At 38.1% G+C, this 25,182-nt stretch overlaps 1 protein-coding gene across 4 annotated transcripts in view; it reads left to right on the forward strand.

Annotated features, from left to right (window-relative positions):
- The window catches only part of LOC126367546 (5-hydroxytryptamine receptor), a 49,108-nt gene extending 25,829 nt beyond the window's left edge, over positions 1–23,279 (forward strand). Inside the window, exons 1-5 of one of the 4 annotated variants that reach the window (XM_050011126.1) lie at positions 14,466–14,676; positions 19,295–19,371; positions 20,774–21,022; positions 21,850–22,093; positions 22,270–23,279. In XM_050011126.1, coding sequence (XP_049867083.1) covers positions 20,803–21,022; positions 21,850–22,093; positions 22,270–23,128 — 1,323 coding nt within the window. In that variant the 5' untranslated portion in view covers positions 14,466–14,676; positions 19,295–19,371; positions 20,774–20,802 and the 3' untranslated portion in view covers positions 23,129–23,279. Of the gene's footprint in view, positions 1–14,465; positions 14,677–19,294; positions 19,372–20,773; positions 21,023–21,849; positions 22,094–22,269 lie in introns of those variants that run through there. The other 3 variants (XM_050011124.1, XM_050011123.1, XM_050011125.1) reach the window with 3 other exon arrangements.
- The last annotated feature ends 1,903 nt before the right edge of the window (positions 23,280–25,182 follow it).

The following is a 25,182-nucleotide window of genomic DNA, read 5'->3' on the forward strand; positions in this document are numbered from 1 at the left end:
TAATTATTTAGACTATTCAATGAAGAAACCAACTGTCCCGTTCCCGTTCCCGCCAAAAAGCACTCGACAGTGACAGTGATAAAAACTTATGGGATTGGGTATAGAACAACACGGACCTCCGCAGACCGGAGGGATTGGGTCGTGTACTAGGTTCAAGATAAATTATAAAATTCTGATTACCTACTAAATAAAGACAGATTTAAAACTAATGAAAAACATTTTCTGTTTTTCTTTTAACTTATTTAAGAATTTTAACCAAGAAATAAGTCCGACATTTTACCTAAGTAACTTATTTGACTAGTTGGCAACTACCCTATTGACATAGAGTGACATGTCAATCCCAAATATATTTTAATCACTTTAGATTGTCATATCGTTTGCAACACGGCTAAGGCCACTAGAACTATACAATTCGTTCTGCCTATCTGAGGAAACCATCACAAAGTGTGGCTGCCAGTTATTTTCCTAATTTGCATCCGAAAACGAATTATTTTGCTCGAATTATGCGCTAAACTTTCATAACCTATTACGAGTAATAGATTTTTAGATCTCTAGGAATATTTAGGTAGGCACGTGATGTGTGACTTTCCAGCAATAACGACTCTAGCAAAATACGTAAATTATGAAAAAATCTGGTGTTTTCAACTCCAAGGTTTGCGAGTGTGCACTTAGTTGATAACAAGTTACGGCGGATAGATGTCAGGTTTTCAGCACATGACGGCTCCGACCGCGGTCTGCGGTCTCTCGTAATTCAGGTTTAATTATTTCGGAATAGACCTACACGACCCATTCCAGAACACTGACGGCTTTATACCATTTCCCAGCTCCCATTCAGTCCGCCGATTCTGCCCAACATTATATCGCTTAAACTCAAGACGATCGATTATCCCAACCTAACTTAGCCTCCGATCGCTCTCAACTTTCCAACGAAAGTCACTTTCTCAATCGCTGACGTTATGAACGTTTGCCCAAAGTATGATCGTTATTTGAGGAGATTCTCGTTTTTCTTAAAGATTGCGGTTATCTTATTTTAATTTATAGGAATGTTTTTTTGGAAAGTTTTTCAAATGGGTTTACTTTGGGGCAAAAATCTGATACGCGATAAGAAATGAAGAGTTATGACTTTTTAAGCTTATCATTTGCAACAATATTATTTTGGTTTGTTGTTCAATTTGCTCACGAAGAACAAAAGCAATATAAAACGAATTTCTTCAGGAACTAATAGAACAATAAATTGTGAGAACAAACTTCTCCGACAGGATTCATTAGGAGTGGCAAACTATCGAGCTCTCTGCTGAAACTGTGGCAAACAACTTCCGTGCTATTAATTAGAGCCCCATTGATTATAGCTAGATACATTATGATCGCAATTGAACGGATCCAGGCTTGCTGACACCGGTAGACCTAATTAGAAACGTAGTCTTACTATGTGATTTCATGTTGCCGATCTATTTAAATGTGAGGAAGGTGTCTCCACTCAAATAGTTATTGTTAGACAGTTTATACTTCATACACACATAAGCCCAGTATCGGTAAGACCTCATAAGCAGCTTGGAACATTCTAAAATCTTCTTTAGATCTCAGACCGTACATGGAACGTTATAACAAGCTTTTATGCATAAATGTCTAGCAGATATGTTTCAATACCTAAAAAATATATTGTTACAATCACAAATACCTACTTATACTTATATCCACCGTAATCGAATGCGGAACCGCCGTCGACCGAAACAAACATTTTTTGAATATTTAATTTCTGAAAATTTCAAATTCTTCTCTTTCCCGTATAGGTGTCGTGGGCGTGCTTATCAATAAGCAAACATCGTTTCACACAGATGTCTAAATATACAGCCACATTTTCTCTTTTATCAAAAGTAAATTCATTCGTCATTCGCATCCGTAATTTCTGTTGAGGTAGGCAGATTTACAAATCAAAAGAAAATAACTTGCTCAGACAACCGACAAAAGACTACAATATTGTTCGTTGATTTCCACAACATGCCTGGGACTATGTTGAGTATTTCTGTCAGTCTGACTCTGAAAGGATCAAAATTATAATAAGTACTTATACCAAAACGTAAATTAACGAAAACCGTTTCAGTACCTAATATTTATTATTTTTTTATGAGCTAAATACAATAGAATTTTCACGTTTCCACGAAATTCAATCCCGAATTTAATCTTCCGCACAGCTATGAATGTTAGCTCATTGGAAACCACAGTAATATAATAACACATAATATACCGGTAGAGTATTTAATAGGATGTTTGCTATATTTCAATATGGTGAAAATTTTAGATTAATGTGGACACAGATAAATAATAAAACTATAAATAAGTTGTAAGTAATATGGAGTTGCCGGAACGTATAGCGGAAACGAAACAAGGGCGGAAACAAGGCGCTTTCCGCGCAGTCGCGATACTCGAATGTTCTCGTTTGCAGTAATTTCATATTATGCCAGTATTACGCTACAACCCACGGGGCAGAATTAGTTATCGCCAGCAAACTGCCGGCAAACACCATATTCACTATTCATAGCGGAACTAATACCAGCAATATGGTTTAAAGCCTATTTACAGACGAAAATGGAATAGTCACTGCGTGTTTATACTATTTGATCAATACTATAATCGAGTAGAATGCTTCACAAGCAGACAAATTTAATTCCAGACGCAGTGATTGTAGCATACTCGATACCGAAAATATGATTGTTGGCGCTGCAGCATTTAATGCAAATAAGTACTTAAATCTATCTACAATAAGGCGGCGATCAAAGGTAAATAAACTTTCTTCAACGACAATCCTCCTCAGAACTTAATGCCTTCGATTTTGCATATAAAAGCAATTGCTAAAAGAAAATTCAATCCTCGCGAAATCGAATCAACTTTTAGCGTAGTCAGCCTTTTGAAGATACTTGACTTACTTTTCAATATAATACCGAGCGTGCATTTTTGTTTATTACGATTTTTAGAAAGTTGTAAAGTTGTTTTTGAAACATGAAATCTGTTATACACATCGCGTAACTAAACCCTTTTCAGACATTATACAGACTAAAGATTGCGCAATTCAAACATATACATTGTACAGCAGCACCATTTTTAAAGCTGAACATTTCTTGTTTCGGCGTTCCTCATAATCTTATTTCTGTACGGGATTGCAGCGTCCACATAAGGCGAGATTTATGGTTATTATACGCTCTGGTACAATGGCTTGTTTGTCTCTTATTTGTCGTTTGGCCGGTGGAAATTGTTGGCGGAATGTTGTCGGAGCTCTTGCCATCGTCGGCGTCCCCATCTGTCTATGCACAATGCCCTTTGTCACAACTTTCTACAGGTAGAGGTGCCCAGACGTCCCGGCCACTAGACCTTATCGCCACCCGCTAAGGCTCTACTGACTTTTAACACTCTCTCACAAAGCGACAATGTTTTGCCAATAACCATTGTGTGCAAAACACTAAAATGGCACCTACAAAATATTTTACACCGTATGAAATATCGAGCTAAAATTGTTGTTGTCAAAAAGACGAGCGCTAGATATTAGAACGGTATTAATAAGGCAGTGTTGCTGGGTTCGCTACGTGAATACTAATATAACAGAGCAGATACACTATCGCTCGCTGATACTAATGGAGCTTTAACTTTATCCCCGACCTTATCCTTTACGGATAATCCTTTTGTTAGCTTATCTTGACTAACATTCACTTCCAGCCTTCATTACAAACTGGCACCACGACGTTGCTCGTATACGGATCATTTTAATGAGATTCTTCTCGTGGTCATACTACGTAAACATGGATTCACAGAGTAAGCACTAAAATGAAAACAATGTGCAGTTTCCAGAAACGGATTTTACGATCTCATACTCATATTTCGTAGAAAATCACTTAAGCTACTGTTTTTGTTTTGCGAGAAAAAATCTTTGTTTTAACCGCAACCATTTTCGGATTTAAACTAGATTACGAATCGCGCCAGGATTATGAAAAGAAGAAAACTAGTGTAAGAGTCAGTTTTGCAATGGAAAAATAAATGTGTTCATTTTATACGTCCAACATTTTAAAGCCACACTTATTGTGTCTGATTTGTTTATAGGTTCTTTAGTCGACCGTTCCCCTCAAGTCTCAGTTTCTACAGTTACTCCTGCTTTTATAGGACGATGTACAAATATCGTATTTGTAAAAGAAGAAGAAATTTGTATTTAATAAACTCAAAGTCAAATGGGAGCCGTAAGTGGTTTATGGCTGTCGTGGATACAAAGAATTGTTCTATCCTCCGTACCCGGCTTATCCTCTGGTCGTTTCCAAGAGTAAATAAAGGCAGAAATTTGGGTTAGAACGCAATCATCACACAACGAATGAATTTTCAGGGAATCAGTAGAACGTCAAAATCAGGATCACATTATGACACGATGAATAAAATATTGCATACCTTTGGTGGAGGATGTTTACATTTAGGGTAAATAATAACTGTTTTTCATATTTTTGAGAATTCCGTCAAGGTGAAAGCGTTGCCGCTAATGAGAGGAAAGTTACGTACTTACATAAAATTCTTGGAACACTTGACATTTGTTTACTATTTTCTGCAGGGACACAAACAAAGTTATTGTCCGAAGGCCATTCCTCGAAAGAAAAAGCAAATTAATATTAGAAATAGCTACGAAATTACAGTTTATTGTTGCAATGTAAAAGTCAAGATGTTTTGTAACAATATTCTATTTTTTGCCTTTTAACGCACCAACTTTACTACCTTGTCGCTCTAGAATTTTCCTTTTTCCTAGCTAATATGGATGTAAATTACCCGAATTAGTGCGAATTAAAGTATCAATTTATCATAATATCGTAGGTACTAAACATGAAGGAAAAATAAAGCATTATGTTGTTTTACTAACTGCTAGGATCAACACGTAGTCATAACCTTGCAACACTACGCTTGACTTCAGATGTAGAGCCCACATGACTGAGAACCCCGTGCGGACACAGGCTTCACATGGATGCCTACCCCGCATGGATGCGTTTTCAACGCGCTGAGACAGCTCACACAATACATGTTCACACACTACAACTATACTACTACTAGACTTGTTATCTCACGATGATTTATGTGAAAGCTTTTTGCCATTTCTGCCCTCTGTCATTTTGAATAGTGATTTTCTACGAATGAAACTCCCAAACCCACATTGCGGTGAAGGCTTTATTGATGATAAATCTTGCTAGAAAAACTGATGATAGAATCGCGTCTAAAGAAAGTCTGACTTTCAAATAGATGTAAGGCAAACCATCCATTTGTTAATAATATTATGACATGAAGATCGCTAATTGCACGCCCCACGCTCCCCCAACAGACCATTCGTGACTCGGCGCTATTCAGTGCGGAATTCCAATCGTATTGGAATACAAAAAAAAAATCGTACTGAATGCGAAAAGAACCTTACTTACTTATATATTTTAAAGTTAAGCCTTATTCAATCATTCTTCCCGAGACCCGTGTAATCTTTGGAACTCGTGTTTGGCATAGACATCTTTTTGAGGCGGCTACGAAAGATGTTTCGGATATCTCGGTGGATACGAAAATTGTTAGAAATGTTTGCAAGGTTCTCTTCCGTTTTATTTTCGATATTTTAATGGTTTAGTCTTTCAGGACGCGTAACAGTGTTTTTTGTAATATTATTTTATTAATTTTTTGCAGCTATTCTATTTGCTGTCTATTTAAACAATTATTCTGTAAGAAGTTTTACAACAGAAATTTGTTTATCGTAATTTATTTACTCATACAAAATCACTACCATTCAATACTTCTTTGTAGGTGGAATACCAGCCTCATCAACCCTGGTGTCAGGGTTATGATTGAGCCGCCAAAGGCCCCTGACATGGCTCATGTAATGATTACTCACATCAGGAAATAGTAACCGGGACCAACGGCTTAACGTGCCTTCCGAAGCACGGATCATCTTACTTTCGGACAATCAGGTGATCAGTCTGTAATGTCCTAATCAAACTAGGGATCACAAAGTGTTTTTTTTGTGATATGTCCCCACCGAGATCCGAACCCGGGGCCTACGGATCGTGACTCCAACGCTCAACCACTGGACTACAGAGGCCGTTGTTGTTGCAGGTTGTTTGTTGATTTTCGCTAACGTTCATCAGGTACCCACAAAAAACATGGGTTACCTTTGCGTGTTGAAATTTGGTCAATAAAAACACACGTAAACATGTATATTCCAATACCAATATTTCAGGATATTGGCACAATCTATCTAGCGGGCTCGCGGGAGTCCGATGAAGGTCGGCCTGCAGTACTTGCCCAAGTGAAGGCGATCAGCGATTAACTAAGAATGAGAAAAAGGAAATACACTGAGAACTTGAGACTTGTTTATTTAATTTACGTTTACAAGTACCTGAAAAGTATCGGCGTCCGAAAGACGTAATATACGATCCCGACGACCCTATTACTCTAGCCATAGAGGCAGCCAATCAGCTCGCGACACCAAACACTTCAGGACCCCGATACCGACCCCGCTGGCGTGGTCGACGATTTCCCTCATTCAACGATTCAAGGGTCGATTAATTCTTTCAAATATTTTTCCTCTCAGACGACGCCTTTAGCCGAGGTTCGCGCCCAACTGGCCTGTTGTCTTAAACGTTGTATCGGGTGAGAGCCTTCAGCGCTCCCCATTTGTCCGGCCAAGTAATTAATGCCATCTGCGGCAAATCTACGATAAGTCACGTCAAAAAAAAAAGTTTACAAGTACATTCGTTCTCGAACCTATATACAAAATCAGGGGTCTCTTACGATATGCCTGGGTTTGACATACTTGTATATGTATATTCTTTCATTTCATATTATTTTTCGTACCTACGTCCGTAATAAGACAACTTTAGAGTCGTAAATGAAAATTGCTATTTTCATCAAACTTGCTTGTATTCCTTAGCGCAAAATATTCTTTTCTCCTTACCGAGAGAGCGGCCTCTGTGGTCCAGTGGTTTGAGCGTTGGGCTCACGATCCGGAGGTCCCGGGTTCAAATCCCGATGGGAACACATTATGAAAATCACTTTGTGATCCCTAGTTTGGTTATAGGACATTACAGACTGATCACCTGATTGACCGAAAGAAAGATAATCCGTGCTTCGGAAGGCACGTTAAGCCGTTGGTCCCTGTTACTACTTACTGATGTAAGTTAGTAGTCGTTACATGAGTCATGTCAGGGGCCTTTGGCGGCTCAATAGTAACCCTGACACCAGGGTTGGTGGGATTGGTAGTCCACCTCACAACTCACACTATAGACGAAGAAGAAGAAATAATAAATTATGTAATACAAACTGGATTTAAAAAAAAGAAAAGAAAGGAAAACATGAAACAGTAGAACCAGGGACCTGTGTTGGGAGGTTTTGTGGCCACGTCTTTCCCTCAGCGTTACAGATTCCGATGTGGTAGTAGTTTTACAGCTAGTTACATAATGGCCCCGATTCCTGGAGACACCGTCTAATTTTATTTTAAGTTATATCTGTCATTTTCATATCCGTCGAAAAGGAAAGGGACGGATGATTCACAGCTCTTAATTTTAGGAAGAATGAGTAAATGAACGTGTCGGGTTATTGACTGATGTAAAATTTTTAGACGGTTGGTTTAGATTTGTGCTTAAAATTGACGTGTGTTCCATAAATTTTATGCTTGTCGATTACCCGTCCCTTTCCTTTTCGGCGGATAAGAAAATGACAGATATAACTTAAAATAAAATTAGATGGTATTTACAGGAATTAGCACCAATATGTAATTTAATTTTTTGATGTTCAAAAAGCGCTAACTTTGTAAGCCAATTTTGAAAAATAAATAATTTTGAATTTCTTTTTTTGAATTTTGAAGACCGATGAGCGAATTCGATTTTTCCACTTAGGAAATGTATCAAAGAAGTATGTCAAACCCAGGCCTAACATAACAGACCTCTGATATTATTTTCTTCAAACGACATCAAAGAAAGTGTACTGAGCAGAAACTTACTGTTATACGAAGCTACGTAGCTTAGAAACTTCGCTTTATCGCTAACAAAGGGAAAGATACCAGAAGCAATAGTTATATTAAAACTACTACTATTATTTATGTCTTCAGCTCGCTGCGTTCGCATGGTCACTATATCCCAAGTAGAGGCTTTATTTCGTTTCATAAAATGCGAATGAATTTTCTCTCGTGGTTATACATTGGATAAAATAGAAAACTAAAAAGTTTTCAGGTTCATATTATTTATATCAACCACTAAATCTGTAAAAGGATTAGGTAGACAAAAAGCCCAATATTAGATAAGTTATATCATATATAGCCTGCTAGTTCATTTATTATCATGCGAACATCGGACACTCGATAACACGTGTAGGTTAATTATGTTTATGGAAATATTTTATACCCGTGATTTACTGTAGGTTTTTTTGTACTTTCTGTCAAACAGATGTCGAGAGGAGATTTATTAGAGTGAATTAAGATATTTTTTTGCAGTTTTAACATAGCATCAGCCCTCGAAAGCTATGTTTAACTCCTATGTGCTCAATAAAGTATTTTATCTATCTATCTATCTATCTATGTAATAGGGAGCGAGCCTATTATCATTAACCGAGCACCAATCCTGGAAACTACGTGATATCAATTATCTATGATTCAAACATGAATTCAAACTCATAAAAGTCAAATTCAATTTTATAACAATAATAAAATAAAATGTGTTTCAATTATTACCATCTGTAATCTGACTAATTATAAGCGTTACGTTTTTAATTAAACTATTACAAGTAGGTACTTCGCTGGCACTAATAAATAAATTAGTATTAATTATTTTAAAGTAAATAAACATACGGCAAAAGTTTGAACAAACACATAAACACGACATCATTTCAAACACGCGTAAATATAATTTGATTCATGACTAGGTAATCTGTTAATTATGAAACATGTTTAAAACTAAACATATTACAGACATGACGCAAGTCAACCAAATTGTCTGTTAACAAATTGAATTACTTACCACTATGGTAAGTATTTACTACACATGGTATGTGTAGGTATATAGGTATGTTACTGTGGTAGGTACGGTCGCGAGCATTAATATGTATACACCTTGGTACATACATACATACATACATAAACTCACGCCCGTAATCCCTAATGGGGTGGGCAGAACCACAAGTAATCAAAGACAACTTGCAGCCACTGTTGATACGATGTCGTAAGCTGGATATGATGAACCTTATGGTGATAAGGGATCAGCCTATCGCCCATAACATTAGTCCATCATGTACACTACACTTTGGTACCACGTCACATTAACTTTTTTGTCAAATTGAACTGTAAGTCTCACTAAATGTCAAACATGTTAGTGCCACAGAGTCCTAAAGTGGGTACATTATATTGCTCATGACTGTACACCGGCTTGCTTCTCAAACGGGGAGCGCTGGTTCGAATCCCGGTACCCCGGTATTTGCCCCAATGTGTTATTTATTTATGTTTTCCACTAACACAGTTGGCTTGACCATTATAGACAACCTATCACGTTGGTCTACCAAACCAAAAGCTCAGTGAGGTGTGGGTACTTAGTTCACCTTGCGATCGATGTACTTTTGACTAGCTTGTGTTATGTTATGTGTGTACTATTTATTGTACACTATTGTAAGTCGTTATATTTTGTTTTAAGTTTACGCGGTTATTATCATATTTAAAACACATAATAACGGGTTCTTACCACGTTTAAAGCATTGGGAGTCTCATATCCCTGCTGGGGTTTAGTTAAATCTATCTCACCCGCTGGTGGGGAGCGGAGAGTTGCCGTTCTGTATTTCTTATTCTATGGTATAGGATGCGGACAGCGCAGGACCGATCGTCGTGGAGATCCTTGGGGGAGGCCTATGCCCAGCAGTGGGCGTCATACGGCTGATGATGATGATGATGATGGTATAGGTGTCCGCTAACCCTAACCCTATCCTATATTTTGTCATGTACGTCTTACGGAGTACAGACAGTCAATAACAGACCAAATGTAACACAATTATAACCTTGAATGAAATCGGAGTCAGCCGGTTAACATCACCGTTTGCTACAATAATAACCGCCACCACAAACGTTAAAGAGATCTTTTGAAAGTATGTTTATGTTATGTTTTTACGTAACTGTTTATTTTTATTGACAGTTATGTATAGTAACAGACAGACTGTATGCTGGGCGATGAAAACCGTTCAAAGCAGGATAAACCGATAATTTATGAAGAGTGAGTCATAAACAACATTTTTGAATGACTATTCGGACATCTTTCCCTTCATATTGGAATCGATTTATACAGTTTTAGCAGTGAGTGTCTCCGCCGAGCTGCTGTTCTGCTAACATAACAATACAATACAACGGGAATATCGAAATAACAAAAATTGTACATTGTTTTAAGTTTACGCGGTTATTATCATAATTAAAGCACATAATAACGGGTTCTTACCGCGTTTAAATGGGGATATGAGACTCCCATCATAGAGATGAGATGAGATGGGGAGTCTCATATCCCCATTTAAACGCGGTAAGAACCCGTTATTATGTGCTTTAATTAACAAAAATTGTGTATGTGTACGCTAAATAGATAGCGTTTCGAGGAAGTAGGTAAGTGTTTACTTTGATTTTCCTATCGTTATCACGGTTGTGTTTTTTTTGTTTGACGTGATTACTTGGTCGGACAAATGGGGAGCGCTGTGGGCTCTCACCTGGTACAAAATTTAAGACAACAGCCTTGAATGCGCAGTTGGGCGCGAACCTTGGCTCAGGGCGTCTTCTGAGAGGATACTATTTGAGAATTAATCGACCCTAGGGGCTCGATAGCGATAAGCGCTGAATGAGGGAATTCGTCGACCACTCCGGCGGGGTCGATATAGGGGTTCTGAAGTGTTTCTTGTCGCAACCTGATTAGCCGCCTCTATGGTTAGAGTAATCGGGTCGCCGAGATCGTATATTACGTCCTTCGGGCGCTGATACTTTTCAGAAGCCTCAACTACCAGGGGATTTGAGTGATGCGGAGCAGAATCGAAAAAACGTTTTGAAGCTAATTTAAGTCATTGGCAATGGTTGGCAGACCTAGGTCAATGTGCAGATTCTCATTGCGAAGGAACTCATTGAAAGGGACTCGCCTGAGCAAAAACTACCCATCCATGGATCATAATCGAACGGGTGCAGGCCTTGTACATTTTCACCTTATTCGCGGCGCGATCACGCACACGTGTTATATGGGTCTTGAATGTTAGACGTCTATCTAGGACTACTCCGAGATACTTGACATGCTCCTCCCAAGGGATCGGCTTGCCCAACATCTTGATGATTTGAGTTGACGGTGTGACCGTAGCGTGTTATAATAGCCCATCTAGAAAATATACTATTGCGCTTTTCTCCGGGTTACGGTTATGAAACCTAAAACAAATTATTTCGATAATATTTTGATCGTATTAAATATTTCGACTATAGTTGTGTGCGATATTGAATTTGAGAACAGGAACTTTGCCCTAAATTATTCGGTGGAAAATATTTTGCTAACTCATCGCTTTATGAGGGCAAGTTGAATATGTTCGTAGAATTATTTCCAGCTTCGCACCCTTCGGTCCTGTAGAGCTATAAATACTTTTCCTATATACAGTTTGAATTGTGGAATTCTAAATTGAGTACCTCCATCTATTTGGGGGAATAGATTCAATTTCCTCTGAAACAATGGTCATTACCTCCCTGGCTCCGAGTTGCATCCCTCGTTTGAACGACTGTAGCTATTGCAACTTTCGTAGATTTATAGGGCACTTACGGTTTAATGCTTTTAGAATCAAAGAAGCGTCTTTTACTGACTGGACTGGGTTCTTAAATAGCTCAGCTATTGAACAACTTTTGTAACATTACATTATTCTATTTCAGTCCGTACGTACAAATCCGCCCAACAGTCTACAGGATGTTAGTGACATCGTAACGAAAACTTTGAGGGATGATTCACGCCATGATTCTGAGTTCATCCATCATCCATCCAACCATCCATCATCCATCCATTCATTCATTCATTTGATATTAACTCAGAATCATGGTCTGAATTACGATGTCACTAATACCCTGTATAGTTTATTGATAACTGTTATTTTGAAATTTGAAATAGAATCAAACCAATTTTATAGCAGTAAAACGTAAAAGTAGTAAGTCGTATTATGGCTGTTGACTTAAAACATACTTACAAAGTAACCCACAATAGAAGAGCTTAGGTATAGTACATTCATTTCACTATCACCAAACAGTAGTTCCGTTCCAAACAAATACAGACACATCGAAAACAGCAGCGTTCTCGTTACCATAGTCGTTACGTTGCCACAGACAATTCCGCTGGACGACCAATCGTTCCAATATTTAAACGATTGTCTCGATAAAAAATGAATGGTTTATTTCCAGACAGTTACATCTCTTCCTAATCGAACTGTCGAATGCAGACCGCAATAAGAATAGATGGTCTCAGCTTCCCGGTGCACCTGTCAATATTTCAGAAAAGTTGCGCCACTTTAACATGCAAATTGCCTGGCATTTATAGCACCTCTATTCACTCCTGAGTAGGAAACTTTTTAACATCTCTCTTTTCTATTCAAATGGTAAATGATAATTTTTGTAATATTACGGGATTAAGCTACAAAGCGAGACAATTTTAATTGGTATTTTAGGTGGTAAGAAATGGAGGGACCTTGCGTTTGGGGATATTACTTATACCCACTTATTATTTACTTACTTGATCTAAAAATAGAGGCTATTCTTGCAATAGGATGTAAAACAGGAAACTGCCCTAGCAAGTGGCATTTCCTCAATGAAGATTACCTACTCGTGGTTCCGCTGACAAAAAAATAAACTTCCTTTAAGTCTTATCCAAAATATCCTTTTGTTACGAGCTTTTAATTGTTTTAAGCTAAATAGCAGAAATGGCGAAGTGAGTGGGTGAATGATGAGTGAATGTAAGATCCTCGAATAGAATGACAGACGAATTTTATTTTTGGGTTCTTTAAGGTCTGATAAATCAAAAACATAGTAATGATACGAAAACCAAAATACATAAGCTATTTTTATATTATTTAGATTATTTTAAAACTAAAAGCATATAACTATATATAATATTATACGTTGAAAGTCTCTCTTGTCACGTAGGTCAGCTAGAAGAAATCTCTTTGTTTAGAGATAAGCTTGCCTGTACTATCTGTTTTCTTTGTATGTTTCTTGTGTCTGTTTTATTGTGTACAAATAAATAACTATACCTACACTTATTCATAGGTAATTTTTCTTTTCGTCAAATTCAATTCAAAATTAGGCTATTAGAATTTATGCTGATATAATTTGATACAAAAGGCTTATTAGGCATGCGTGAAGGGTAAGCACATATGAAGCAATTGTAGGGAAGCTTAAATCATTCAAAAAACAAAAAAAAATATTCGTATAAATTACTAAAACGCTTTTTTACTTTGTATATATTGTGGAAACGTACCACATAATCTTGTATATTTTTAAAAAATTTAAATATGATGTAAGTACTTAACTAAAGAATGACAGGTATTTTCAAAAGATCGTATTGATTTTACTCGTGCAACGAATCAGGCAAAGTTTTGTCCTTTCATACAATCAATTGACGACGGATTCAATTAGTCTCTGAATAATTAGTGATGCCAATCACAGTCGTCTTTCCGCCTGTCTAACAACAAACAAATATAAGGTTGTTTGTTACCTATAGGTAAATAGTTCTGTATACATTACTCATGTTTAAGGGTCATACATTTGGTTTCATATGTATTTACCTAAACTTGACGGTAGTATGTAAATAGAGTTGATATTTTACTATTCCCCGCTATACCCTGACTTACTAAAATAACAATAAGTTTATCAGTTAACATGACAAAAAGATACTAACTTGAGCAATTCCAAACGTTTACACAACACTAATTATCTTGCTTAACTATCTTATTTCTGCAATATAATTTTCAAGTAGTAAGAAATTATAAATATTTACATTATTTTTTGGATGCACATTGCTTGCAGTGCACTTACACATAATTAAGACGTAAGTAGATACTTAAGTAAAACAAAATATTTCACATTATTTTTGCAGAAATTCTCTAACGCTACAAAAATTATGTTAGTTTAGCTAAATATACCTTTTATAATTAACATTTTAATGGTACTTCATTAATAGCAACTTATAAATTGTTATTTAAAAAAATACGTGAGGCAATAAATGGTAATATCAACTCTATATTATATACTACCATACGCCACCGAACTCCCGAGCTATGCTCATGTTTTACAAAAACTGATTTTGGTTCAGTGTTTTAGTGTACCAATGCGAAAATAATTATCAAGATAAAACCTTCAAAGATAGCAAGTTAATAAGTGGTAATCAGAGATTACATCGCAGCGAATATGATGGAAAAATGTTGATATTTACGTTAAATGTACTCGTACAAAGCAAATTATCAGTGTCAAGTTATTATTCAACCAAGACAGTGCAAAAATCCGTGCGTATTCAGCATACATGTATGAATTGCATTAGTATTCGCTTCGCATCTATTGTATATAAAATTGTGTTATGCGTGGAGAATTTAGTATCGACAAACGAAGCGCAAAAGCGAGAATGTCACCACCTCACGAGACTCAGTCGACTCAACTCGTAAGTGAGTTAATAAATTAACGCGAGCATATTATATAATCTATCTTCAGCTGAGTAAACAGCTTCATCCGCTGTCTTCTCAGCGTTAATTCTATTGACATTGTAGTCTGCTCAAATACGATAACCGAAGCTCTCTCTTATATTGAGATTATCTTATGTTATCGTCACGTACGTTTGACTTGCCTAAATCGGTCTACTTTATCTGGACAAAGCAGATTGGTTAGCGAATCAGAACTGTATTACGCTTTCAGCCATTTTGTTTCGCTGTGTGCTATATTACGATCTTCTCAAGAACGGTATTTGACCGAAAAGATTTATGATATATTATCAAAAATCCCAAAAAAGTACTTCATCGTCCACTTCGTACGTTTCGATGAATAACTATTAATAATTTGTTAGTAATTTATTTTTTTATTTGATTGTTCAATCCGGTCCCCTTCCAAATGGACTGCTTTGTGTTCATAATTTATTATGTTACATCCGAAACGAACGAATATTTTAACCATGAAAACACGCTTTCCATCGGTTTTTACAACTTGCCCAGATAATGTTTTACAATACAATACATCATCATCATCTCCCTTGAATTATCACGTTTTTATCACAGGATCTGCTTACCTAACCTGAAGACTTGATAGGTCCGGTTTTTTACAGAAGCGACTGCTTGTCTGACCCTTCCAATCCGCGAAGGGAAATCCAGCCCAATGCAGGTTAGGTCACATACCTCCGAATAAAGCAATTTTCTGGAATGTGGGTTTCTTCACGATGTTTTCCTTCATCGCTGAGCACGTGATAATCATTAAACATGAATTCGAAAAGAAATTCGAAAATTATTAGTTTAGGCCAGTGCTGAATACAATTCAATACAAAAACGCTTTATTGCACATATAAACACAACACTAAAAATATTACAAAACAAGAGTATATTATCAGACAAAAAAGTTTTAGTATAAACTAAAAAAAAATACCTCTGTTTATCCTACTAGAGTTAGAGCCGTCAACATAGAGGTATAAACTGTGTTTAAATGTCTTGTTTACTAAGGTTCAACAATCGATTGAACATGTAACTAGTGGTCTGTGACCGATATTTACGGAACCAACAGCTCGTTGAATAGCTTTCTCCTTGACAATGCCTTTTCAATGACATTTACTGATTCGCTACTGATTTATTAAGCAGTACACTTGCAATCTCAGTCGCGGTAATTTTTCTTTCTATTTTGAAACAGTTTCACGAACAATATCGTCGCATGATTTATGCAGCTGTTACTCCCCTGGTAATATATGGACGAGGTTCTGAGAATTCGTTCCTCACGGGCTATTCGGAAGAATGATATGTGGGTATTTTACTGTGTAGATTATTGGAATTGCCTCTATAAGTAAATCCAGTGCTTAGCGCATGTTTCAATTGTTTTCCTTAAATGTTGGCTGGAAAACGAACAAGGCATCAATAGACTCTTCGATACAATCAACTCATAGTTTGTACCAGCAATCTTTTGCCTTGTGATTGTCTGGACGCAATCGCTTTAAGCGATAAGGGCGCCATTTGCCTTACTTAAAAGTAGTTTGTAAATATTTCCTTTTATTTTGGTGCAATAAAATATATTTATAATTGTATCAACAAAAATATCGCTAACCTAAAATAAATTATTAATAATAAAAAAAATACTGCGCCACCTTACAGTAGGTAGGTAATCTAGCAACTTTCAATAAAATATAAAAACTCAAGAATAAAATTCGAAAGACACGTAAGACACGTAAGGTCTTGAATTGGTAATTTATAAGTTAAGATTACATACATTGTGTTACTTTTATAAAAACAAAGAATAAAATATATAAAAAGAAGGAGAGAATGTATATTCGGACGTGTCACATGATTCGTTCTTTTTATAAATAACATACCGATTGATTTCTCTAGATATCCACGTGTTTTTTTTTTTTTTTTTTGCAATATTGGACTTTATTACCTCTGTTCTGTGCGCTGCAATGTTCCAAACTGCATTATTGTAATGATACACAATACTGTAGCGTACAGTTTGACGTAACTATTGATTTATCTATAAGTACTCGTTGATTGATGTAATGCTCGAATCCAATCGACATTAGATGGATCATTTGATCACACCTTAATAGTTCGACTAGAAATAGGTCAGCATAAAGTGGCCGGATAATTGATTACATCTCTCCTATTTGCCAAATCGAATCTCGCACCTCTTTGTTACAAAAACTAATGACCTAAGGATAATCGTTTAGTAATAGTAAATAATACATTGATTTGATCAATAAAAGTAATCTTGTATTCAAGTCACATAATTATTACTTCATAAAAACTCATTCACAGCTACTACTATCTCTCAGCTAACATATAATATAGTATACACACATACAGGGTGTTAGATACATCGTAATGAAAACTTTGAGGATTGATTCTGACCATGATTCTGAGTTGATATCAAGTGAAATCTTCCGTCTTCATCTTCGTAAGGAACAGAAAATAAATTAAATTCAAATTCAAAATATTTATTTCGGAAACTAGTCCAAAAGAAAACAGTAAAATTTTCATGGATTTTCCGACAGGAAATTCGCTGGGATTCAATATTCTAGTACTTACCTATAAATTAAACACTGCTCGGTTACGTCAGCCTTATAAGAGCACATCTAAAGAACTCCTAGTTTGGAGACGTGTCGCGATGGCTGAATACGGCTCGAAGACCTAACACCGCGTATCTTAACATTTACTGCACGACAGCACACATCCGATATACGTTTAATAATGATTAGACCATGTACTAGACTAACTTAAACTAAAAGATTCTATTACTCTTTAAGAATGTGCCTGAACAATAACAGTTCTTTTTGACGTGACTTATTGTAGATTTGCCGCGGATGGCATTAACTACTTGGCCGGTCAAGTGGGGAGCGCTGAGGGCTCTCACCCGGTACAAAATTAGAAGACAACAGGCCTGAGAGTGCCCTGTTGGACGCGAACCTCGGCTCAGGGCGTGGTCTGAGGGGAAGAATAACTGAATGAATTAATCGACCCTAGTGGGTCGATAGCGGTAAACGCTGAATGAGGGAAATCGTCGACCACGCTGCCGGGGTCGGTATTGGGGTTCTGTTACCAAACAATACTAGCACATCAAATCCGTTTAGAACGGGTAGGGGCAGGTCAAATTCAAAGGGGAACCCAATAAGCGAGTTTAAACTTCATTAGCTGTATCTTAACCATTCTGTCCCATTACCCTAAGCAAGCCTCTGGTACGAAACAAAACTAAACACAATTAAGGCGTTCCACAAACTTCCGCATAATAGGACAAAACAATCTCGCCTTAAACTTCATAAATAAATTAAATATACAAACAAAAGTTTGAAACTCTATCGGATTCGTGATCGTCATATGAAATTTTAAAGAGGTTGGTTGATTAAGTCTGAAAACAAAAGAGTTGATTGATGATGAGAAAGTGGGTCGTTCAACGTTTACACGGAATGGCTTCACATCTTCACATATTCATGAACAATTGTAAAAGTACTTATTTACCGTTAAGTTTTCATTCGAAGGAAATTAGTTCGCCGGCTGTTACGTTATATAAACTACGATCTGACTTGTGCTAGTTAGAAGTTTTGTAATGGCGATATGTTTCTGCGCATGTTTTTCTAACTGTCAGTCTGCGTGAAATGTTTTCGTAGATTGTACAGAACTAACCGGACAAAAGTATGTCTGTGTACATAAAAGCTTCTTTTCTTTCTCTATCAATTTCTTGCAGACTTCTATTTTGGAATTCGCTTTTTCTGACGAGACTTTCTCTTAATTATTATGTTTTAGTTTTAGTGCAACTTCATGATACCACGTAAAATATTCTTCATCTCCTTTCGAGTCTAAGAGTATTATAGCCTCTTCGATTATTTTCTAAGCTTCAACAAGATTTGTACTCCAATAGCAAATGCTTCCTGAAGTAAATCGACCTTCGTGAAACGTCCCAATGACTTGGTTTTATTGGAAAAACGTACCGTGATATAAAAGGAATTGGACCTTCGAATAATATGAACGACAAAGCTATAACAGGGATCCAAAATAAATCACCCATCAGAGCATCGGTGCTACAACAGGAATACTTATCTTATCTTATATGAAAATAACCCACCTCACTCGCTTGCCTCTCACTTTGAGGTCGCAGGTTCGAATCCAGCACGTCCTAAAGCAATGATTGTCGAACTTCACCGAACTTCGACCCGAAGTGTCCACACACAGTATTGTGTGTGTGTAGTTTATCCGCTACATTGTATTAAATATTTAATGGAAGTGTCTACATACACATCAACATATTATAATATAACATAAACTCACGACTAAAAACTAATCGGGGTAGTCAGAGATATCTCCATCGCCAGATGAACTAAGTACCCAATCCTCACATAGCTTTCTGTTAGGCCAACGTAATAGGTGATGGTGGGTGTTGTGTTACTTAATAATGGACGTTAAATAGTTTTGTTACGCAACTTCAGTAGGTAGATTATTAAATTCATATTTACAAAAAGAAAATAAGGAAAAAAAAATGCCAGCCGGCAAAAAAACCATCTTAGTAGTATTTTTTTTTATTTAATTAATAGACTGTTTATTGTTTCAGATAGGATCGTAAGCAATTTCAAGTCAGCATGACGGACGACACGGCTAGTCTACTTTTCTGGAAATACGACAAGAATAGTAAGTAACTTCTTTACGTTGGATTAAATCATCTTCACCGTAATGCATTAAGGCGAAAAGAAACATTGTCAGACATGTGCATCTCACACCATGCGCCGCACGCCTCGCAATATGTGTACCTTCATCGTCAACACCATGCGCCGCACGCCTCGCAATATGTGTACCTTCATCGTCATCGTAATGCTTTAAGGCGGAAACAAACATTGTCAGACATGTGCATCTCACACCATGCGCCGCACGACTCGCAATATGTGTACCTTCATCGTCATCGTAATGCTTTAAGGCGGAAACAAACATTGTCAGGCACATGCTCCGCACGCCATGCGCCGCAAGCCATGCGGTCACTATTATGACCCGTGCGATTTAACTGGACACAATGCGTCGTGGAAGTTGCATTCTAACTAGGTATTCAACGGATTATATTTAAGTTAGAATGACAACCCTTGCGAATTTGATAAACACCTCAAGATACCTACCATAATGTTCATTGTAAGATAAATTATGGAATAGTTTATTATACCTTAAATACGTTTAAAATTATTCAATCATAAGATGACATTTACATCTAAGCATCATCAACAGAAACAAGCACACCAACACAAAGCTAAACGCGTACGACTAAAGTCACTCATCCAAAAGTATTATGATGGTTAAAGTTCTTCATTATTTAAATTCTACTCAACTTGAGCAAGCTAGGTCGCTTGTCGTCAAAGTAATGAAATGTTATTTCACGTTCTATTTTAGGAATTCATTTAAAGTTGAAAAGTCGTATACGCAAAGAGCAGAAACAAATGATTAACTCGATCTGGTAGACCAGGGGGGTCAAAATGGCCACATCGAAGAAATTCATCTAAGAAAGCAATATTGCTATTTGACATTTATTTTCATTGCGCACTTACTTTTATATGCGAAAATGTCAAATTGCAATATTGCTATTTTAGATGAATGGCTTCGATGTGGCCATTTTAGCCCCCCCAGATCTGTATGTCTGTACTTAAGTCGTACTATAATTTCACCTTAGAACGATATACAAATAAAGCAGAAAAATGCTTGACTGGTTTTTTATTCAATTACTTACTGAAAGACATGCACCGTAACTAAAAAGTAGCTTTTACTTACGGTGCATGTCTTTCAGTAAAAGCTACTTTTTACTTACGGTTTACTTCTCTAGGCATCACTGCTGGAATGACTCACCCCTTAAAGGATGATTTCGGGGATAAGAACTATCCGGTTTTTCCATGAGTCTCTACGAAACTATCTACGAAAGTTTAAGCATTTCAAATAGTGTAAGAATTGTTGGTATTACGTATTGATTGATGAGTGATGCAACGTCGTAACGTGTCATGATACGTCATAAAAGACTACATTGACACAATCATTAATGTTACATTTCGTTTGTCAGTTGAAGAGGTGACGACCCGGTGAGACGGCATGGGGGGCGCGGACGGCGAAGAACTGCTGGAATGGGAGGCGCTGTACCTGCGCCTGTCGCCGACCAACAGCTCGTGGAACGGCAGCGAGTGGAACGCCACTGCGCCGCCGAACGCCACCTGGTGGGACGCCGCCGCGCCCTTCGACTCCCCCGCTGCGCTGGTCCGCGCCGCCGCCAAGGCCGTTGTCCTTGGACTCCTCATACTCGCTACTGTAGTTGGTATGTGTTTCAAGGTGAATTTGAGAAATTATGGGAGAGGAAAATGCTTAAAGTACGTTTAGCTGCTGACTAGACTATATTAGTCCCGAAATAGGACACATACTTTATGTACTTTCATATACCTGCCATTTGTAAACAACTTACATAACTACCTCCACACTGACTTAGGGTCAATTATCAACAACAACATTAAGAATTTTTAATAGCATTATATGAATAGATAAAAGGGATTAAAACATATCCGTCACTCAGGGGGTTGACCAAGTTGCTAGGCGTTTTGATCGCGATTCATTAGCGTTGTAACTAACTCGCACGAATCGAATCGTCTTACAGCTACGCATCGACCTTGACGTATGGAGTTCATTTAATTCGGACGGGTTTACTCGCGCGAAACGTTATTGCAACTTGGCGCTCTTGAATAGAGCAGTCACAATTTCATGGCATAATCCGCTAGATGATGACCTTCTATCGTGTGGGTTGTGAGGTGAATTACCAACCTCATCAACCCTGATGTCAGGGTTATTAATTGAGCAGCCAAAGGCCCCTGACATGGCTTATGTAACGACTACTTACTTACATCAGTAAATAGTAACCAGGACCAACGGCTTAACGTGCCTTCCGAAGCACGGATCATCTTACTTTTTGGACAATCAGGTGATCAGCCTGTAATGTCCTAACCAAACTAGGGATCACAAAGTGATTTTTGTGATATGTCCCCACCGGGATTCGAACCCGGGACCTCCGGATCGTGAGCCTAACTCTCAACCACTGGACCACTAGCCGTTATAGATGGATAGAGGATAATGACGTTATTTTATTGGTTACAGGTAATGTGTTCGTGATAGCAGCAATACTTCTAGAGAGGCATCTTCGCAGCGCCGCCAATCAGCTGATCCTGTCTCTAGCGGTGGCAGATCTGCTGGTGGCGTGCCTGGTGATGCCGCTGGGGGCCGTGTACGAGGTCGCGCAGCGCTGGACGCTGGGCCCTGAGCTCTGTGACATGTGGACCTCAGGAGACGTACTCTGCTGCACCGCTTCCATCTTGCATCTTGTCGCTATCGCGCTTGATAGGTTGGTGATTATAACATCTAGATTACTTAGAACATAGATAATCATTATAAAAAATATCATTTTCGGTTCTCATAATTACACAGAAGAACAAAATATGAGAAGCATCTCCATGCTATTAAACAAATATTTGAACTTTGTTCCGGATTAAAGATTTAATGAAGGCTTCGTTGTTACAGATACTGGGCTGTGACAAACATCGACTATATACACGCTAGAACTGCGAAACGAGTGGGCCTGATGATAGCATGCGTGTGGGTTGTGAGCTTCCTCGTGTGCATCGCCCCACTGCTGGGCTGGAAGGACCCGGACTGGAACCGTCGCGTGTCCGAGGAACTCCGCTGCATTGTCAGCCAGGATGTCGGCTACCAGATATTCGCAACAGCTTCGTCATTCTACGTGCCAGTATTAATTATATTAATATTATACTGGCGAATATACCAAACTGCCAGAAAAAGAATACGGCGGCGGCGAGCGGCTACAGCACGCGGCGGGCCCCCGCCCGTGCCCGCGGGCGGCGCGCTGGTGGCGGCCGGCGGCAGCGGCGGCATCGCGGCCGCCGTCGTCGCCGTCATCGGCCGCCCGCTGCCCACCATCTCCGAGACCACCACCACGGGCTTCACTAACGTCTCCTCCAACAACACGAGCCCCGAGAAACAGTCATGCGCCAACGGTCTCGAGGCGGACCCCCCGACGACGGGCTACGGCGCCGTCGCCGCCGCGTACTACCCGACGCTCGTCCGGCGGAAACCGAAGGAAGCCGCCGACTCTAAGAGAGAAAGGAAAGCGGCGAAAACATTGGCAATAATAACCGGCGCGTTCGTGGCCTGCTGGCTACCCTTCTTCGTGCTGGCGATCCTGGTGCCGACGTGCGACTGCGAGGTGAGCCCGGTGCTGACGTCGTTCTCGCTATGGCTGGGCTACTTCAACTCGACGCTGAACCCGGTGATCTACACGGTGTTCAGCCCGGAGTTCCGGCACGCGTTCCAGCGGCTGCTGTGCGGCCGGCGCGCGCGCCGCCGCCGCGCTCCCCCCTAGCTCCCCCTTCGCCCCCTGACTGACCTCGTCTAGCTCGAAACACGTTATGTTACCTTGTTACATTTTCAGAGATATATTTACACCCCTTTATTTTTTGTACATGATGAATGTGAATATGATTACCTGTCTAGTAAATAAATTACAAATTCTCTTTATGTTGTTTTCATTACTTAGCGATGAACTCTTAGTCTAGATATGTCCGTGAATAGGAATTTCTATTAAATCTACTATTATCTAGTTAGAACAGAAGTAGGTATTTAAAAAAATAGATGTAAAATAATTTGAAATCGTTTGAATTGTTTGTGGTCGTTGAAGGACGTACATAATATATATTATAACTCCCGAAAGCACAAAGTTCCGACCTTATTGTTGGAGTGGTTTTCAAACAAATGAGTATTTGGAATTACTTAGAGTTATTAGAAAGCCAAAAACAAGTTCATACTTATCAATCAAAGATTTTTCAAGGGAACTCCATTTACGTAATGACTCTAATGACCAAGCTAACAGAGAAAGTTCCGTATGGTTATTGTTTATTATTATTTATTTTATTATTTAATAATATCAAGCTACTTACCTAGCAAAATTTGCGCTCATCCTACGTGCCAACCATGGCATTTTCAAAAAAATTAAAAGGGTGTGTATAAAATAAAAACGTTTGGTGACGAAAAATTATGTCAAAAGATAGAACATTATTATTGAAGTAAATGTCTTAACAGGTATGTATTTTTATTAAGGTATTAAAAACATTTAAGCTCGGGTGAAACTCCGCGTTTTTAGTAAAAGATTTAAGTACAATTTTAATGACTTTTATATATGTGACAAATAATAGTAATTAAATACATTAGTCAGTAGTTCACTTAATTTTCAGTAATAAAATTTACGTCCTTGGAACGTTGGAGATACCAATTGAATGGTAACACTTACGTCATCAATGGGTTAGCAAAGGCTACCAATGGCGGCTTGTCATAGGATTGAGCATACCTGGTCTTCTTATTTCATGGCATCAAGGCACGAATGTGACGTTACGTATTTTATAACCTTTACATAGATACCAATTTCGAGAGCTTCACTCCATATATCTGAGTCGTCACGTACAAAATAATGTCCCACAAAAGAGGAATGGGGTGTAAGCCTGGCAAGTCCGCGATTAACCTTTGAAAATCAAATGTGTAGAGGTCTCACTACATGCAAGGTCAAGAACTTAAGAGTACTCGCTCCCCTCATGCGGGCTGTATGGTGGATTTGAAAGATTCGAGAAGTACTTTAGTACCTATGGAAAAGTTTCTTAAGAAGTTCACAGCTAGAGAGATGTAAAATTATAGGTGGTTATACTTAGTTACTTGCTTAAAGTTAATTGTTCAACAAGAATGCAAAGATATATTTTTTCCTGCGATTGCCGATTTTAATTCACTGGCGAAGTCATCTAGAATTGTATCACGAGTCTAATAGCGATTTTTTTTGACGTTACTTATTGTAGATTTGCCGCAGATGGCATTAACTACTTGGCCGGACAAATGGGGAGCGCTGAAGGCTCTCACCCGTATCTAATAGCGAGTGATTAAAACACAAGACGTAAAAAAATACAATCGAGTGAAATATACAACTTTTAACCTATGCCAGCAAAACAAAATATAGGTTATAGCACTTATATCCAAGTAGTAGCATTAAAAAATAATATAGATAGCGATGTTGAGATTTAACATGATAATTACCTATTTTCAAAAAGTAATTGTGCCTGGGTCAAATAAAAAAAGGTCATCATTTATACCCAAAAACAAAGGTAAAAGATGCGTATGTCTGTTATCCATGATATTAGAAGGTTAAACGAAGGAAAGTCTAGCGCCATCTGTATTGCTTTTGAGGAAAATAGCCTGGAAAGTCCTACATTTGCAACCACAATCGCTACTTACTCTGCCAACACAAACTGAAACAAAATATTCTCTACTTTAACTACGCCACGAGTCTACGACAGTACATTCTTGACTTGACTTTATCATTCACGAACGAATAAGACAAGTAAATGAGTTTCTGATTGTTATTTGGACAATTTAAAA

The sequence above is a fragment of the Pectinophora gossypiella genome, chromosome 6 (genome assembly GCF_024362695.1).
Source record: "Pectinophora gossypiella chromosome 6, ilPecGoss1.1, whole genome shotgun sequence".
Taxonomy (NCBI): Eukaryota; Metazoa; Arthropoda; class Insecta; order Lepidoptera; family Gelechiidae; genus Pectinophora; species Pectinophora gossypiella.